Raw genomic sequence first — 19,491 nt, forward strand, 5'->3', positions numbered from 1 at the left:
TATTTTTATCATATTTCTTATATTTTCGACACCAAAGACACAGAATTTCTAACAACAAGAACAAACACAATATGTCCTAAGATTTACTGGTTGATCTTGCAAGTTACCATTTGTAAACCAGCGGTTGTTTACGAAAATCCAACGTAAACAAATTGGCACGCCCAGTGGGACTGTTTGTGCTTTTTGTTTATAGTTTTTGTTAGAGTTTCTTTTAATTCTGGTTTGTTTTGTTGTGTATGCAATTAAGAAACAAGAAATTGCTTTTTAATATGACACGCGCTAACAACCAAAAGAAAACAAATCCAACATCTTCAAATGAAGATGTGGATCAAGTGACGGTTGAAGATGATGTTCCATCCCCAGGGAATGTTAGAACATCACAGGCTGTTCCAACTAGTAATACAGCCACTCAAACATCGTCTCAGGCCATGCCTTCGATGGCCACAGTAATTTCTCAAGCCATGCCTTCGATGGTTACCCAAACTTCCCATGATTATCCAAATAATACTTCTATTCAAGGAGTTTGGGATCATAGATCAATGCCATATGGTATGCCATCGTCATTGATGCAAGACTTACAAACTAGTGGTAATATGTTTTCAGAAAATTTAAATGTTTCATTACCACAACTTTTTGGTCCTGGGGTATCTACCACATATAGAAGTCCCCAACAAAATTTAACCAATGCTTCTATGGCTGCCATTAGGCAAACTATGGAAGAAACTAATCATGATATGGTTAATATGATGACCCAACAAATTGGTACTGTCATAAATCCTTTAATTCGAGACACCAACACTAGTTATCAAAGGTTGTCTGATCAAATGGAAAGAATTGCTAATTTCTTTGGCGCTCCACCAATCCAAAATACCCAATTGCCTCAAAATCGAAATTTGAGGGCAATTGAAATAATTGCTGATGAACCAGTGGTTCGAAATCATGAAAATATTGTCCAACCACAAGTAGTACAACCACAAGTTTAGGCAGAACCTGAAAGACAACCCATTTTGGTTAATAGAAACCAAGATGCCGATCAAGTGGTTTTACAAGCCCGTCGAAACAATTTCGATGGTCAGAATAATATAGCGGGTATTGTCGAGGCTTTGTTAGCCCAAAATGGTTTTAATATGGGTTTACATAGACCAAATTTTGTGTCTCCTTTGTCTGAGTATGTTTTAGACGCTGAATTGCCTAGAAATTGGAAAATTCCAAAGTTTACCAAATTTGCTGGAGAAACTAATGAATCTACTGTCGAACACATTGCTAGGTTTCTCATGGAAGCAGGAAATATTGCAGAAAATGAAAATTTGAGAATGAAATATTTCCCAAGTTCTTTGACAAAAAATGCTTTTACTTGGTTTACAACTTTACCTCCTCATTCAATTTATAGTTGGAACCAATTAGAAAAAGCCTTTCATGAACAATTTTACATGGGTCAATCTAAGATTAGTTTGAAAGAATTGGCCAGTGTTCGACGTAAAAGTCATGAGTCAATTGATGATTATCTCAATAGGTTTCGTCTCCTTAAGGCTAGATGTTTTACTTCTGTTCCAGAATATGAATTGGTCGAAATGGCTGCTGGTGGCCTCGATTATTCTGTTCGAAAGAAATTAGATACCCAGTACTTAAGAGACATGGCCCAATTGGCAGACAGAGTTCGACAAGTTGAAAGACTTAAAGCTGAAAAAACTAGAACTCATAACAAATTTCCTAAAAAGGAAAAAATTGCCTATATAGAAACAGGAGATAGTGAACCCGAATTCGATTGGGGTTTAGATATCGTTGAAGACAATGATATAAACCTAGCAGAATTAAAAGATGGACCTCCATATGCTTGTAAAATGTTGAGGCCATCCAATGGAAAAAATCCTGAAGATCCCAAGAGTGACAAATATCCTTCTAAAACTTATACTTTTGATATTACTAAAAGTGAAGAAATTTTTGATCTTTTAGTTAATGATGGCATAATATTAGTGCCACCTAATATGAAGTTGCCTCCTTTGGAACAAAGGAAGAAAAGAGGATTTTGTAAATTCCATGGTTTTTTAGGTCATAACCTATCTCGATGTACTCGTTTCAGGGATTCTGTACAAAAAGCTCTTGATGAAGGGAGGCTGAAATTTGGAGAGAAATCAAAACAGCAAGTGGATGGAGATCCTATGAAAAAGGCAGAGTCCATGTTTGCTGATGTTTCTGCCAATGTGGCAGAATCCATGTTTGCTGGTATTTCTATCAATATGGTGGAAATTTCAGAGAATATTGATGCAGAAATGGTTACTGAGGACCATCAAATTGAAGAGCCAGTGGTTACTGAAGATCAATTGGCCAAGGAAATGGAGAAAGCATATCCAAAGGCTGAAGAAGATTTGGTTGATTTTTTAAACCGATGTAAAATATCTAACACCAATGCTATGCTTTGTCCTCGATGCAGTGCAGTGTTCGATAAAGAAGCTGCGAAATCAGTTGAAGGATATCAACCTCAAACAAAACGTAAAGGAGGGTGGTTCGAGAACCGTTCTAAATTTGGCTTTAACAAAAGAGGTGTTCCTTACAAGATGAAAACTTCAGAGAAGTATCAAGTGAAGAACCATAAGAAGACGTTCGTTCCTTCATCGAAGTCTCCTATTGATACTTGGGTTTTCTCTGGGGGCAAGAAAACTGGTCATTCTGCGCCTCCAGCACCACCAACAAAATGGGTAAAAAGAGCTGTCAAAGTTCCAGACCAACCAGAGAGTTCTAATCCTAACAAGTATGCTTACAAAAATAACTATAAAGGTAAGAATCCTATGACTAGAACTCAATGGCGCCGTTTTCAACGCCAGAAAAAGGAAGGAGTTTTGAAAGATGTCACTAATGATGACAAAAGTAAGGGAAAACAACCAATAGTTTTCGAAATGGTTAAAAAACCAGCTACTGAAAGAATTTTCCCTCCATTATCTTCTGCTTTAAACATCCCCAAAGGGGATGATGATATTCTAACTTCTACTTTTTCAGATTCTGAACCAAGTCTTGACATTATATGTGTGGTTTCTGTACTACCAATTGAATATGCATATGATGTATCTTCGAAGGCCAATCATGATGATGAATGTGATTTCACTGAGGAAATGGCTCGTCATAGGCCTCTGTGTTATTATGTTATGAACAATGGCTGCATCGAAGATCAACATGCAGTGTTCGAAAAACCTGATGATAGCATGAAGCTTCATTTAAAGCCTTTGTTTATTCAAGCTAAATTAAATGGTGTTGGAATTAACAAAGTGTTAGTAGATGGTGGTGCTACTGTTAATCTCTTACCACAATCTTTTCTAAGGAAACTTGGTATTTATGAATGTGATTTGAAACCACATAATGTAGTGCTCACTAATTATGAGGGATCTACTGGACAATCTCTTGGTGCTATCGAACTAGAATTGGTAGTAGGAAGCATAACCAGAGCAACTGTGTTTTTGGTAGTTCCTTCTAAAGCCAATTTCAATGCATTATTAGGGAGGGAATGGATCCATGCTGTAGGTGCAGTTCCTTCTACAATGCATCAAAGGATTTTGATTTGGAGGAAAGATGGTTTGGTAGAGAATATTGAGGCTGATCAGAGTTATTATTTCAAAGCTGAAGTTGATAATCAAGATATCAACAAAAAGAACTTTGACAAACAGCTTCAATATATTGCACCATTCATGGAAAATGATGCATCAAGTTCTATGACTAAAGAAGAAAAATTCTTTGTAAAACTTGCACCAGAATGGGGTTTTCGTTGGAAAACTGCATTCGACGATGACTTCGTAGTGGTGAACAATGAAGATTGCTATGAGAAGATACCTGTAAAGGAAACAGATTTGCTGAAGACAAGAAGTACTTCGTACAAGCGGGTTACTGATGACCAAGGATATTCAGCAAATGGAATCTCACCAACTGGGTGGGATATCAATAATTGATCAATGGTTGAGCCCAACATATGGGAAAAGATTACGGCTTATGTAGCCGAGAAAAACTTCGATTTGGCTGAAACAGCCAAAGAAGAAGAGGTCTTCGATGCTTCAGTAGAAAATAATTCTGATGACCTCGTTGATGATCAAAAATTAGACTGTATTTACGATGATGAACCTTTGGGTTTTGAAGAAGATCCAATGGAATCTACAATAAAAATGAAGGCCCAAGATCCTCTTGAAGAAGTGGATATAGGAGATGGTTCTGTAAAAAGACCAACATACATAAGTTCAAAGATTCCTAAGAGCTTCAGAGATCGAATTGTGGCGCTTTTGAAAAATTACAAGGATTGCTTTGCTTGGGATTATCATGAAATGCCTGGTTTGAGTAGAAAGGTTGTAGAGTTGTAATTGCCAATCAGGACAGACAAGAAACCAGTGAAGCAAATTCCAAGAAGGTTTGCACCAGAGATTCTACCAAAAATAAAAGAAGAGATCGAAAGACTCCTCAAATGTGGCTTCATCAGACCTGCAAGGTATGTTGATTGGTTAGCTAATATAGTTCCTGTTAAAAAGAAAAATGGAAGTATAAGAGTTTGTATTGATTTTAGAGATTTAAATCTCGCCACTCCTAAAGATGAATATCCTATGCCAGTAGCAGAAATGTTGGTAGATTCTGCAGCAGGTTTCGAATATTTGAGTATGCTTGATGGTTATTCAGGTTATAATCAAATATTTATTGCTGAAGAAGATGTTTCTAAAACAGCATTTCGATGCCCAGGGGCATTAGGATGTTATGAGTGGATAGTAATGCCATTTGGTCTTAAAAATGCTGGTGCTACATATCAAAGAGCAATGAATTCAATGTTTCATGATTTAATTGAAGATTTTATGCAAATTTACATTGATGATATTGTTGTGAAATCATCTTCTGAAAACAAACACTTAGAACATTTACGTTTATCATTCGAAAGGATGAGACAATATGGATTAAAAATGAATCCATTAAAATGTGCGTTTGGTGTTTGTGCAGGTGATTTTTTAGGATTTGTTGTCCATAAAAAGGGCATCAAAATCAATCAAAATAAGACTAAAGCTATAATGGAGGCTAAAGCACCCTCTACCAAAAAAGAGTTGCAGTCTTTATTAGGCAAAATAAATTTCCTCAGAAGATTTATATCTAATCTAAGTGGCAGAGCACAAGCATTCTCGTCATTACTTCGATTAAAGAAAGAGGAAATTTTTAGATGGGAGCCTGAACACCAAAAGGCATTTGAAGACATAAAGTCATATTTATCTAATCCTCCTATTCTTTCACCTTTGTTGAAAGACAAAAAGATGAAGTTATATATAGCATCATCTGAAAGAACTATAGGGAGTATGTTAGCACAAGAGGATGAAAATGGTGTAGAAAGAGCCATTTATTATCTTAGTAGAGTTTTAAGTGATGTTGAAACAAGATATCATCCTAGTGAAAAATTATGTCTTTGTTTTTATTTCTCATGTGTGAAACTTAAGCATTATATAAGACCTTTTGATGTTTATGTTTATTCCCATTTCGATATTATTAAGCACATGTTATCTAAACCTATTCTGCATAGTAGAGTTGGTAAATGGGCTTTGGCACTCACAGAATATTCTTTAACTTATCAATCTTTGAAAACTGTGAAAGGCCAAATAGTGGCTGATTTTATTGCTGATCATTCCATTGAAGAACCTGTGACTGGGGGCATCGAAACATTTCCATGGACATTGTATTTCGACGGGTCTAGTCATAAAAATGGTTCTGGAATAGGTATAGTTATTGTTTCACCAACAAATGAAGTAACCAAATATAAATTTCGAATTAGCCAATATTGTTCGAATAATGAGGCAGAATATGAAGCCTTAATAAATGGTTTAGAGATTTTGCTCGAACTGGGGGCAAAATGTTTAATTATTAGAGGTGATTCTGAATTAGTAATAAAGCAAATAACAAAAGAATATAAATGCCTCAAAGAAACTTTGATAATGTATTACACTATAGTTAATGCATTACTTAAACATTTTGTTCAAATTGAAGTTCAACATGTTCCTAGAGCAGAAAATCAAGAAGCTAATGATTTAGCTCAATTAGCTTCTGGATACAAACTTTCGAAGGAACAAGAGCAAGAGGTTATTGAAATTAAAACAAAGCGTAATTCGATAGACATTGTGCCTAACAAATTGTTAAGACCAAAACTTGGGGGCATGGAAGCATCTCAAGGATACCTTCAGAGTGCAAATTTTTTTGAAATTTTGGTCATTAACAATTTGGATGATAATGATTGGCGAAAACCCATAGTCAATTTTTTGGAAAATCCAGATGGCACAACTTGTAGAAAAGTCAAATATAGAGCCTTGAGTTATGTGATAATAGGCAATGAATTATTTAAAAAGACTCCAGAAGGAGTTTTACTTAAATGCCTTAGTGAAGCAGAAGCATATTTGGCTGTATCGAATACTCATAGTGGTGCTTGTGGTACACATCAAGCAGGCCATAAAATAAAATGGCTTTTGTTTCGACAAGGTGTTTATTGGCCAACCATGTTAAAAGATTGCATAAATTTTGCTAAAGGTTGTAAAGAATGTCAAGAACATGCTGGAATTCAAAAAGTACCAGCTAGTGAATTACATTCAATAGTGAAACCTTGGCCATTCAGAGGATGGGCTTTAGATGTAATTGGGGAAATCAAACCTAAGTCATCCAAAGGCTACAAATATATTTTGGTTGGAATAGATTATTTCACTAAATGGATAGAAGCTGTTCCACTAAAAGATGTTACTCAAGATGAAGTTATAAACTTCATTCAAAAATTTATTATTTATAGATTTGGCATACCAGAAACTATTACTACAGATCAAGGATCTGTATTTACTGGTCGAAAGATGGTAAAATTTGCTGAAGAAATAGGATATAAATTGTTGACTTCAACACCATATTATGCTCAGGCAAATGGTCAGGTAGAAGCAGCAAATAAGAATTTGATTACTATAATCAAAAGAAAAGCTAGCCAAAAGAAAAAACCCAAAGAATGGCATGAGTTTCTTTATGAAGCTTTATGGGCAGTTCGAACTTCTCCTAAAGAATCTATAAATACTACTCCTTTTCGATTAACATTTGGCCATGATGCTGTATTGCCAACATAAATCTTACTTCAATCTACTCGAATTCAAAGACAAATCGAAATTCCAACAAATCAATATTTGGATATGATGTTGGATGAATTAGTAGATATTGATGAAGAAAGATTAATGGCTTTAGAAGTGCTTACAAAGCAAAAATAAAGAATAGCAAAAGCCTATAACAAAAGAGTTAAATCGAAATTATTCCTGCAAGGGGACTTAGTTTGGAAAGTTATCTTGCCTATGGATAAAAAGGATCGATGTTTAGGAAAATGGTCTCCTAGTTGGGAAGGACCATGGAAAATTCTAAGAGTTTTTTCGAATAATGCGTATGAGATCGAAGAACTACAAGAAGATCAGAGAATTCTACGCATAAACGGTAAATATTTGAAAAAATATAAACCGATGTTACAAGAAATTAAAATTACACAAGAGTAATTTGATTCGAAATAAAAACTTGGCATTAATTTAAAAATGCCAACTGATGGGCAGGTTACATTGAAATGCTTAAAATGGGAAAACCATTACAAAAGAAAACATAAAATACCATTGACCAAGTAGTATTCATGATCTGGCCCAGGTAGAAGTGCATACCAGCCTCCAATTCTCCCATCTCCTGCACAGTTGTGGTAGTTGTTGCAAAAACGATGCCTAGTAAGCCAAATAGGCATGGGCCTATTCCACCAAGGACAGCGAAATCGATAAGTTGAAGTCCCTCCCAAAATGTCGCTTCGAAATTCTGCCAATCGATGTGTCCATGCAAGATCTTCGAAGTCTTCGAGGATGTTTTCTGGCATAGGCATGGGGAGTGCATTGATGAGAAGACGGTAGTACCTTGCACTCAGAGAGCCAGTGGCGTTGATAGCAGTAGTGAGGAGGCGTTTCATTTCTTCAATGTTTGGATTAGCATCCAACATGTGTTGAGTGCTTCGAAGAATACAGAACATGGCGTTGCCATGATTCCAGAGTCTAAGTTTAAAAGCAAACTTAGAATGAGCCACCATAGCATTGTTGTACCATTCATTGGGGTCGTAGAGGAAGTAGAGGACATCATTTCCAAAAGCCCTAGAAACTTCAGAATCCTCACTGACACGCCAATGCCTGCTACTGGTATGGCGAAAGGCGAAAAGATCTTTCCTGCTTTGAGCAGCAATCTTTGCAGCAATCTTGACTAAAAGATCATCACTCAGATTATCAATGGTGGTCATGATGATTTGGGAAAGAAAGCTTTGAGTAAGAAGGATTTTTCAGACGAAGACGAAACAAAGAAAAGAGTGATTTTTATAAAAGGAAAATCATATTTATAGGGGAGGGAAGTTGAAAGAAGTGGTTCAATCAGACGGTTCTTCTTGCTTTGAAGATGATGACACGTGGGAACAGTTATTCTGATGGCCAATGGTTACTTAACTTTGTAATCTGAGGGAAGTTTTAAAGGTTTTCTTTTAAAAGGATTAATCTGTGTTAAAAGGTCATTTATTTGTTTTATTTCTTTTCAACTTCCTAGACAAGTTTAACTTGTTGGGTTAAACAAAAAAGTTACTTTTTTGTTTCCTCATCATTAAAATGTCTTGGAAATTGTTCCAATCTTATTTGGATTTAAATAAAATTTGAATTCGATATAAGAAAATAAGAAAGGAATTTCGATGATTGAAAAGAAATTGTCATTCGAAACAGAAAATGGTCCATAAATTGTTATAAAGACATTACAGACCAAGATATTCGATAAGGCTGAAATAAAATAAAAGTCTTAGAGAATAAAATAGAAACAGAACTAAATCTCAAATGATGAGATGAGTTTCTCGATTTGGCTCTTGTATTCAGCCAGTTGAGTATCGAGAGCATGGTTGTCACTTGCAAGTTGAGCAATGGTAGACTCTAGTTCCTTGGAGAGCTTGAATTTGTTAACAGCTTCATTGGCTTCTTGATTTCTGGCTTCATCCTTAGCCAAAATTTCAGCTTTCTGAGCTTCCAGCTCTTTAATCTTGGCATCGATGTCAACCACTTGCTGCTTCGCATTGTTTCTTTCTTGCTGAAGAGTTTTAAATTTCTCTTGGAAGGATGACAGTTCGATCACAATTTGATCATGATACGCTTTCTTCTCTTCCATTTGAGCTTGATCAGTTTTCCTCTTCTGGAAGTTTTGATTAGCACTCTCCAACATTGGTTCAAGATAGTTAAACAGGTTTCGAAATTTCCAACCAGTTGGGAGAGCACCAAGCTTTTCAAATAAACTCCTGATTTCAGCAAGAGCTCCAGCATCCTTTTCAATCAACTCTAGCAAGTTGGCTTCGATGATCTTCTTTTGAAATTCTGCTAGCAGGTTGTTCTTTGAAGTCTCAGAGGGATTTCCCTTGGATGAATCAGAAGTTTGGCCAGTGCTAGTTGAGAAAAGAGTATTACTCTTAGCTATCAAGGCAAAAGCGTTGAAAGGATCATCTTTGGCCAATCGATCGATTTCTTCCAGATCGATCATAGGAGTATCTTGTTGAGCAATCATCTCTGCATCACCAGGAGCATCTTGTCGAGTAGTGATTTTTGTATCTTCAGTAGCAAAGTTTGATACATTATCTCCAAGGGTGGGTGCAGAATAAGATTGATCATTGTTGAGTGATTCATCATTTACCAAGTCATCAGTGGGTGTTTCTGTTTGTTGTTGTTGAGAAAGATTCACTTTAAGACCTTCTGGACTGCTAGCATCATCATGCTCATCTTCTTTGTCTTCAGCAATTGGTGAAGTGGTCTTCGAAGAAGGAAGGTCTTGCCCATGTTGTGATGGATTAGCTTGTTCTTGTTCGATACCCTAAAAAGAATAAGATAAATGCTTAAAACAAGACACTTAGAAATATTTCGTATAAAATATGATTTTGATAAAATACCTTCGAACCATTATCACCAACATGTGAATGAGCACTAGAGTGAGAATTCTTTCGAAGACGTTTGAATGGTTTAGATGGTGAGATGGTGGGAGAACCTTCAGAAGCTTCCACTTCGACTTCCTTTTCTTGGACAAGTGATATTTGTTCTTGTTTTCTTTTCCTTCTTCCTTCAGTATTGACTTTGGGAAGTGTTACTTTGGAAGCTTCGATCTGTTCTTTAGTTATCTCCACCTCGTCATCATCATCAGAGAGATCGACAGTTGCTTGTTCTTTCTTGTTCTTCGATCTAGAAGGTCTTTTCGATGAAGTTGTTTTCACTTTGGGTTCCTTTGATTTAGGAGGTTCCTTCGATGCAGCCTCAGATTTCTTCGATTCAACTTCTTTAGTTTGGGAAACTTTCTTTTTCTTCTTGTCAGACTTGCTTTTTGAGGTGTTCTGGGTGCTGGCATCATCGAGCTTTGTTTCTCCTGGAGTTAAAGGCAAAGCTGAAATATGTGATTATACAGATAAGTACTATTTTTTCTAAAAATAGTATTAATATATTTTAGTAAAGGAAAAAATCATACCCATGATACTGGGAGTTTCGATTCGAACTTGGGATAATTCATAGCCAAGTTCACCACTATATTGATATAAATTGCATTTAGCATAGGTTACTAAATTATTCTGTGGGATTTTGAAATTATAAAGTAACCATTTTGGGTATGGTGGCCTAAAGGCCAAAGCAAGATTACAAGATGGAAATTTTGCTAGTCTCATTTTCTTTTCTAAAACATAAAGATATTTATTGGGTGTTCCAGGGGGAAAAATTGTTTCTGGAATTTTTTTCTCGAATTTTGTCTCTCAAGGTCTGAGCAGCATAATATACTGTCCTCCTTGGATGTAAAGGGTTATATGCTGTTTGATAATATCTTTGAAATTGCTGAATTTCTTTAATGTGCGTACCTCTAGTCTTCTTGTCTTTGTTCTGCAAAGTGTGAAAAGTACTGGTCAGTTGAGGCAGCAATTCATCAGGATTCCCTCGATTGGATTGGCGTATGTAATAATTTCGCCACCATCGAAAGAATGTTTCAGAGCATGCAAATGATGTTGAGAAATATGTAGGCTCGAACACAGTTGTTCTCTTGGCTTGAATTATGGATTTCCACACAGGTTCGATCAGAGGAATTTTCCATTCACTTATACTTTTGAACAAAGAGCTAGGTTTCGATTGAACCATACCAAACTGTCTAGCTACATGGTTAGGTTGGTAACCATATACTCCATAAGGGCTACCAGGTGTAAGTCTGCTAGATAGATAGGTAGGGGTCAAATAAGCTTCCCATATAGCATTGATTTCTGTTTTGTTGGCTGTTTTCGAAGTAGTGGGAAAATCCTCTTTGAACCAGTTAGGTCCATATTTCCTAGTGGTAAATGGTGCCATTATAGGGGTGAAAATGGGACAATCAAGCAAGGTTTTGTAAGCATTCTCAAAAAGTTGTTGCGAAGATTTGTTCCCATCAGGGTGAAACATAGCTATGCCTATACCTTCAGTGGTCCTTTCTGAGTATGCTGATGTGTAAGAGGAAGGTAGGATCGAAGCAAGTTTTGATCCAAAAATGGCTAAAAGCCATAGTTGGAACAACCATATGGGTCCTGATACAACTAAATTCCCACCAGTTCGGGGATAATCTCTAAGATTATTAGTTGTATGGTTAAGGGTTTCATACAAAGAACCTAGAATCAGTTTGCTTAAACAGATATCTGTTCCTTCATGTAACTGATTAGCTAGACACATGAATTTCTTAGGGACTTGTACTGACCTTGAGCAAAAAACATGCATAAATAACCAGTAGGTCAAGAAAGCTACATGTTCATCTGCAGATACTTCAGCACATTTGGTATCATGGTTGTTAGCTATAAACAAACCATAGGCAGGGCTATCGAAATTTACTGAGTATTGAGAGGTGGTAACATCTGGATTAAAGGTGTATCCAGTTGGTTTTAAGCTAGTAAGGCCGGCCACATCTAAAAGGGTAGGAGTGAGCATTCCACATTTCAAGTGAAGGCTGTTGTTCGATGGGTTCCAAAAATGTAAAGCAGCAAATATCAATTCATTATGGTATTTTGGACCATATCGAGATATTTGGATGAGATCAAAAATCCCTTTCTCCTTCCAGAATTGTCCCTTTTGTTTTTGAACTTTGTCTAACCAAGCAATGTATTCTGGAGAAGGTTTTGGTTCAGTCCTAATTTTGGATTTTACAAAACTTAGGTCAAAAGGACCTTTTGTGAAAATTAAAGGAGGTTGAGTTTCAATACATGGAAAAAGAGAGTTAATTTCTGGAGTTTCAGGTTCTAGAGAAATGGGGCCTAAGAATGCATGTGGAGTATCAGTACAAGGGATGATTACCTGGGTTTTCCAGATAGCTTTTTCAGCTTCATTGATCTCTGGTTCGTTCACAAAAGCAGGAGCAGCATTGGCGATTTCTTCAGTGAAATCAATGGGTTCTTCGCGATTCACATGAGAAGTTCCTGCTGCGTTTGTCATTGTTTCAATGTTTTTGTGAGAAGTTGATGAATAGTGAAGATTTCGTGTTTAAAGATAGGAGTTGCAGAAAATTCGAAGCTTTTTCTTTGAGAGAATTTTGGCGGAGAAGAGGAACAGTGAAAGTGAAAATGAAATGGTGAAAAGTGAGAAGAGTAAAGGTGAGTTTGTTTCTATATGGACCTTTGATCATGACACATGTCAAGATCTTATTTTGACAGTTTTACCATTAAAAATGGCGTCTTTTCCAATATTAGAGAACGTGGCCCACTAACTAAGATTGTGGGGTCAGTATTTAAAGGAAATTTGAATTAGTTTTGAATTAAATACTGACATCATTCATTTCGATGGAGAATGTTAGTTATTTTTTTCAAAAACGTCTTTTTCTTCTTCGGTGAAATCGAAAATGGCGTTTCTGGGGGGCAATTTGTTAGCCAATATATTTTACTAGCTATAATAAATGTGGTCAAAGTATAGTTGACCTAGATTTAAAGAAAATTCGAACAGAGTGTTGTATTGAAAGCAAATTTAGGTTCGAAGATGGTAGAAGACTTCGACAGAGCAGTTTTCGAAGGTGGTTATCAACAGTTATTCTTTAAGTCAGTTTGTATTTTAAGTTTGTTTTCAAATAAGCAAAACTGTCGACTTGTGGCAGTTGTAGTTTGAATTTCAAAGAAGTGTAGTTATTTCTAGACTTAGTATAAATAGTAGTTTTTCATAGGAAAAACGGGTCACAATTCCATCATACAAACTTACACTCAAAGTATCCGTATGGAAGCGAGAAACGAGTCACAAGTTGCAATGTATGAATCTGTGTACCAACTTTTGTTTAATCAATACAATTTACCTTTTTTTCTTTAAGTGTTCTTGCACTTTACTTTATTAAGTTCGATTGAGTTCAAGTGGATTGAATTCGATTATTTTTATCATATTTCTTATATTTTCGACACCAAAGACACAGAATTTCTAACAACAAGAACAAACACAATATGTCCTAAGATTTACTGGTTGATCTTGCAAGTTACCATTTGTAAACCAGCGGTTGTTTACGAAAATCCAACGTAAACAACACTCTAGTACAATTCTATGATCAGGAGTATCGGTGGTTTACTTTCCCCGACTTTCAGTTGGTGCCTACTCTAGAAGCTTATTCTTCCTTGATGGGTCTATCTATTGCTAAGGGGGTACCTTTCTCAGGACCTGAAAATCCTCCTACTCCATTGGTTATTGCTAAAGATCTCTATCTCAAGACCACCGATGTCTCCAAGAATCTTGTCACTAAGGCACGCATCCGAGGGTTCACTTCAGAGTATCTTCTTGGGAAAGCCAACCTCAACACCACTTGTCAGGACACTCTTGAGGCCATTCTTGCACTTCTCATCTATGGGCTTATTCTCTTTCCGAATCTTGATGACTTCGTGGACATGAATGCTATTATGATCTTCCACTCCAAGAATCCGGTTCCTACTTTGCTAGCTGACACATACCATGCTATTCACGATCGTTCCGACAAAGGTCGTGGATACATTCTTTGTTGTGTGCCTCTCCTCTATAGGTGGTTTATTTCGCACCTTCCGCAGTCTTTCCACGACAATCCGGAGAATTGGTCTATTTCACAGAGGATTATGGCTCTCACTCCTAATGAAGTGGTTTGGCTCACTCCTGCGTCTAGAGTTAAGGAAATCATCTTTGGTGGTGGAAAGTTTCTTAATGTACCTCTTCTTGGTACCCGGGGTGGAATCAACTACAACCCGGAGCTCGCTTTGCGACAATTTGGTTTCCCGATGAAAGATAAGCCCATCAATCTTGCTACAGCTCCTTACTTCTTCCACTACTCCAATGCTCCCACGGGAATTAGAGAGGATTTCATAGATGCTTGGTCTAAACTTCGGAAGAAAGAGGTGAAGCATATGGGTGTAAGGTCCGGTATTGCTCATGAGGCCTATACACAGTGGGTGATAAACCAAGCGGAGGAGATTAGTATGCCTTACCCCTCTATGAGATATGTGTCTGCATCTGTCCCTACTATGCCTTTGCCTCTACTTCCACCTACCCAGGAGATGTATCAGGAGCATCTAGCTATGGAGAGTCGGGAGAAACATCAGTGGAGGGCTAGATACTATGAGGCTGAGAACTTGATCATGACTTTGGATGGAAAGGGTGAGCAGCAGACTCAAGAGGTCTTGACACTGAAGAAAGAGTTAGCTAAGGCTAAGAGAGAGATTGAAGAGAAAGATAGGTTGCTTATGAGAGACTCCAAGAGGGCTAGGGGTGCCCGTGACTTCTATGCCCGATACTGCAGCTATGAGTCTGAGTCTTAGGATGACGCCTCCACTTCCTATGCTTGAGGATTTCTTTTTTCTGTTGTTATTTCCATTTGTTTATGTTGTTCTACGTTGCAAAGTCTATCCCCTGGCTTAGCATTTCAAAGGGAATCGTCTTGTAAAACTATACGTTGGTTGTTTGTTTCCCGTTTATGTTTATTGTTGCTTAGTAATGTTTACAAGTTTCTAATTTGTCTAAAACCCTTCGATAACACAAAAAAGAGTCTTTTTGCATATGCATTAACACATTTCATGCATCATATGCATTCATTGGTCACTAAAGACTTCTCTCGTGCTCATTGACTCCTGGTTTTGTCCGCCGCAGTCTGAAAATTGGCTCTTGTTCGCAAAGTTTATCAACCAGATAGAGTTCATCAAACAAGATTTCACAAGAGAAGAATGATGGCTAACTTTGAAGAAGAAAATGCTCAGCTCCGTGCCGAATTGGCTGCTATGAAAGAAGACTTGGCTAAGGCTCATGACGCTATGTCCACTATGATGGCTGCACAAGAACAACCAGCCACATCTATTCCAGCTGCTACTGAAACAATTCCGTCTATCCCACTATCTACTGTGACTACTGATGCTCGGTTTGTTATGCCCAACGGCCGTCCTTATGGTCTCTCAGCTTACTACTCTCCTAATACTGCTGCTGGTGTCTCTGGTGTCGCTGGTCAAGGACAGATTCCTGTATCCACTGCTATGCCTCAGGTGACTACTGTTGTTACCGACCCTATTGTACACACTGTGCAACAAGTGATTGATGTCGATACTCCGCGTGGACAAGATCCCGCGATGGAAACTATGAAGAGACAGTTGAAGGAGTTGGCTGGAGAACTCCGTGAAGTCAAGGCTAGCCGGGGAAACAACGGTGTTCCTGCTAAAGCTCGTGATCTATGCTTGGTATCCCGATTTGAGGTTCCTAAGAAATTCAAAGAGCCAGAATTTGACAAATACAATGGAACTTCCTGTCCACACAACCATGTCATCCGGTACGTCCGAAAGATGGCTAACTACGCAGATAATGACGCACTGATGATCCACTGCTTCCAGAGTAGCTTGGCAGATGATGCAGCAGATTGGTACACTAGTTTGAGCAAAGACAACATCCATACTTTTGAGGAACTCGCTGCTGCTTTTGAAGGTCATTATGAATTCAATACCCGTCTGAAGCCAAACAGGGACTCTCTTAAAGCCCTATCTCAGAAATCAGACGAAATCTTCCGTGAATATGCTCAGAGGTGGAGAGGGGCAGCTGCCCGTGTTTCTCCTCGACTTGATGAGGAAGAATTAACACAGACATTCCTGAAGACTCTGAAGAAGGAATATAAGGAGAGAATGATAGTCTCTGCGCCGAATAACTTCTCTGATATGGTTACAATGGGAACTCGTCTAGAGGAGGCTGTCCGAGAGGGTATTATCGTCCTTGAGAAGGGTGAATCTTCAGCCAGTGCACCGAAGAAGTATGGTAATGGCCACCATAAGAGGAAAGAAGCTGAAGTAGGGATGGTATCTGGTAACCCATCTGCAGCTGCTAATCAAATACCTTTGCCCTATCAATACATGCAATACTCTCAACATCCTTTCTTCCCGCCATTCTATCAGCAGTATCCTCTGCCACCGGGTCAACCACCAGTGCCCGTCAATGCCATCACTCAGCAAGTACAACAACAGCCTCCTGCTCAACAGCAACGGCAGCAACAACAGGGTCTCCGACCCAAACCCTCTTTTCCACCAATACCAATGCGGTATGGTGAGCTGCTCCCAACCCTACTGGCTAAGGGACACTGTGTCACCAGACCAGGCAAGCCTCCGCCTAATCCATTGCCTCCCAGGTTCCGTCAGGACCTAACATGTGAATTCCATCAGGGTGCTCAAGGCCACGATGTTGAAGGTTGCTTTGCTCTGAAATATATTGTGAAAGACCTGATAGAAAAAGGACGGTTGACTTTTAAGAATAGTGTTCCTCATGTTCTTGACAATCCGCTTCCAAACCATGCTGCTGTTAACATGATCGAGGCCTTCGAAGGAATCCCCGTTCCTCAAGATGATCCCATGCTGGATGTCCGCAATGTCGTTACTCCCTTGGTGCCATTACATGTCAAGCTTTGCCAAGCTTCTCTGTTCAAACATGATCATGCTTTTTGTTCAGAATGTCTTTGGAATCCTATGGGCTGTTGTGTGGCGCAAGATGATATCCAGAGTCTGATGGATGACAAACACTTGATTGCCAGCGATGTATGTGTGATTGTGCCAGTGTTCCATGACTCTCCTGTTGAAAGTGTATCTCAGACAAGGGATGTTGAGCCCTTGGTGATCAGGTTACCTGGTCCGGTATCTTATACCTCTACCAAAGCAATTCCTTACAAATACAATGCAACCATGATTGAGAATGGAGTGGAGGTGCCTCTGATATCCCCAGCTACAGTTGACAATGTTGCCGGTGAAATTACAACTCTGAGAAGTGGAAAAGTCCGTCCACCCTTGTTTCAAAAGAAGGTGGTCACACCTATTGCCACAATAACACCACCAGTTGATCCTCCTATTGACAAGAACACTGGCCCATCAGGCCAATCTATTGAAGAGTCTAATCTGGATGAGGTTCTGAGGCTTATTAAGAAGAGTGATTATAAGATTGTTGACCAGCTGCTGCAAACCCCGTCAAAAATATCCATCCTGTCTCTGCTCATGAGCTCAGAAGCCCACAGGAAAGTGTTGATGAAGATACTGGAGCAGGCTTATGTTGATCATGAAGTCTCTGTGGATCAATTTGATGGGATAGTGGGTAATATTACTGCCTGCAACAACTTGGGGTTTGGTGACGATGAACTCCCCGAAGCAGGAAAACACCACAACTTGGCTCTGCATATCTCAGTACATTGTAGATCTGACATGATATCCAACGTGCTGGTGGACACTGGATCATCGTTGAATGTAATGCCTGAGTCCACACTAAGACAATTGAGTCATCATGGAATCTCCTTGAGGGGAAGTAGCTATTTGGTTAAGGCTTTTGACGGGTCTCGCAAAGATGTTCTTGGGGAAGTAGACTTGTCGATTACCATTGGTCCTGAAACATTTCAGATTACTTTCCAGGTCATGGACATCAATGCTTCTTACAGTTGTCTCCTCGGAAGACCGTGGATTCACGACGCTGGAGCAGTAACTTCTACTTTGCATCAAAAGCTCAATTTCATGAGGAACGGTAAGATTGTCACTGTGCATGGTGAAGAAGCATATCTGGTTAGCCAAGTGTCATCTTTCTCTTGTGTTGAAGCAGGGTCCGCTGAAGGGACGTCATTTCAAGGCTTAACTGTTGAAGGTGCAGAGCCCCGGAGGGCTGGTACTGCTATGGCTTCGTTGAAAGACGCCCAGAAGGCTGTTCAAGAAGGGCAGCTGCTGGCTGGGGCAAAGTGATTCAGATTCTGGAAAACAAGCGTAAAGAGGGCCTTGGATTCTCCCCAACCTCTGGTGTTTCAACAGGAACTTTCTACAGTGCTGGGTTCATCAATGCTATTACTGAAGATGCTGCTGAAAGTGGTTACGTGCCTACATTTGTTGTACCAGGAGGCACTGTGAGAAATTGGGAGGCCATTGATGTTCCTTTAGTCATGCATGCTTCCATGTAATGTGTCTTGTTGCTCATGTTTTTCTTTGTTTTCAAAATAACAATCCTTTCGCTCTGCCCAAGGCGAAAGTGATATCATTGTAAGGGCATGTTTGTTTCGGCATTGCCGTTATCAATAAAAGTTGTCGTCTTTTTTCACGACTCTTTGTTTTTTACTTTTAGTGCCTTTTTCTTGGAAATAATGGTAATGCCAGAAAAAACCAAAACATCTGTATTTTCTTATTAATTTTAAAAAAAATCTGCATGAAAAAAACACTTTTCTAAAATCATCCCAATCATGTTATGCAGATTGAACCACAATAAACCCGTTGAACACAATGACCCTATGGTTCCTCCAAATTTTGAATTCCCTGTATATGAAACTGAAAATGAGGATGATGATGAAGAGATACCGTATGAGATCACTCGACTGCTTGAGCAAGAAAGAAGAGCCATTCAGCCTCACCAGGAAGAGATTGAGCTTATCAACCTGGGTACTGAAGAGAACAAGCGAGAAATCAAGATCGGTGCTGCACTTGAGCCAGAGGTGAAAAAGAAGATCACTCAGCTTCTCCATGATTATCCAGATGTCTTTGCATGGTCCTATGAAGATATGCCGGGCCTAGATCCCAAGATTGTGGAACACCGGATTCCGACAAGACCTGAATGTCCTCCTGTCAAATAGAAATTGAGAAGGTCTCGTCCAGACATGGCTCTTAAGATCAAGGCTGAAGTACAGAAGCAGATTGATGCAGGTTTCCTCATGACAGCTGAATATCCTGAATGGATTGCCAACATTGTACCAGTATCAAAGAAAGATGGGAAAGTCCGAATGTGTGTTGATTACAGAGATCTGAATAAGGCCAGTCCAAAGGATAACTTCCCATTGCCTCATATTGATGTGCTTGTTGACAGTACTGCTCAGTCTAAAGTATTCTCCTTCATGGATGGTTTCTCTGGTTACAACCAGATACGGATGTCACCTGAAGATAGAGAAAAGACGTCCTTTATCACCCCATGGGGAACATTCTGTTATAAAGTGATGTCGTTCGGCTTGATAAATGCTGGTGCTACCTATCAAAGGGGT

General features: G+C 38.7%; 1 protein-coding gene across 1 annotated transcript; it reads right to left on the minus strand.

Annotated features, from left to right (window-relative positions):
• Positions 1-8,708: 8,708 nt before the first annotated feature.
• Positions 8,709-12,476, minus strand: LOC146904721 (uncharacterized). Its single transcript, XM_085728351.1, has 4 exons — positions 12,248-12,476; positions 11,474-11,662; positions 9,947-10,431; positions 8,709-9,870 (listed from the first exon to the last, which is right to left on the minus strand). The coding sequence occupies exons 1-4, from the start codon at positions 12,474-12,476 to the stop codon at positions 8,842-8,844; spliced, it is 1,932 nt and encodes a 643-aa protein (XP_085584477.1). The 3' UTR covers positions 8,709-8,841.
• Between the last annotated feature and the right edge of the window lie 7,015 nt (positions 12,477-19,491).

The sequence above is a fragment of the Medicago sativa genome, chromosome 7, assembly GCF_051527215.1.
Source record: "Medicago sativa cultivar Bolivia chromosome 7, Bolivia_mono, whole genome shotgun sequence".
NCBI lineage: Eukaryota > Viridiplantae > Streptophyta > Magnoliopsida > Fabales > Fabaceae > Medicago > Medicago sativa.

Bases quoted from the DNA above. Each gene is read 5' to 3' on its own strand.
- LOC146904721 (XM_085728351.1), bottom strand. From the start codon at position 12,476: ATGACAAACGCAGCAGGAACTTCTCATGTGAATCGCGAAGAACCCATT. The intron at 10,432-11,473 runs GTATAGGCATAG...CACATATTTCAG, and splicing joins CTCAGAAAGGACCACTGAAG to CTTTGCCTTTAACTCCAGGA. The intron at 9,871-9,946 runs GTATTTTATCAA...TATTCTTTTTAG, and splicing joins TTGGTGATAATGGTTCGAAG to GGTATCGAACAAGAACAAGC.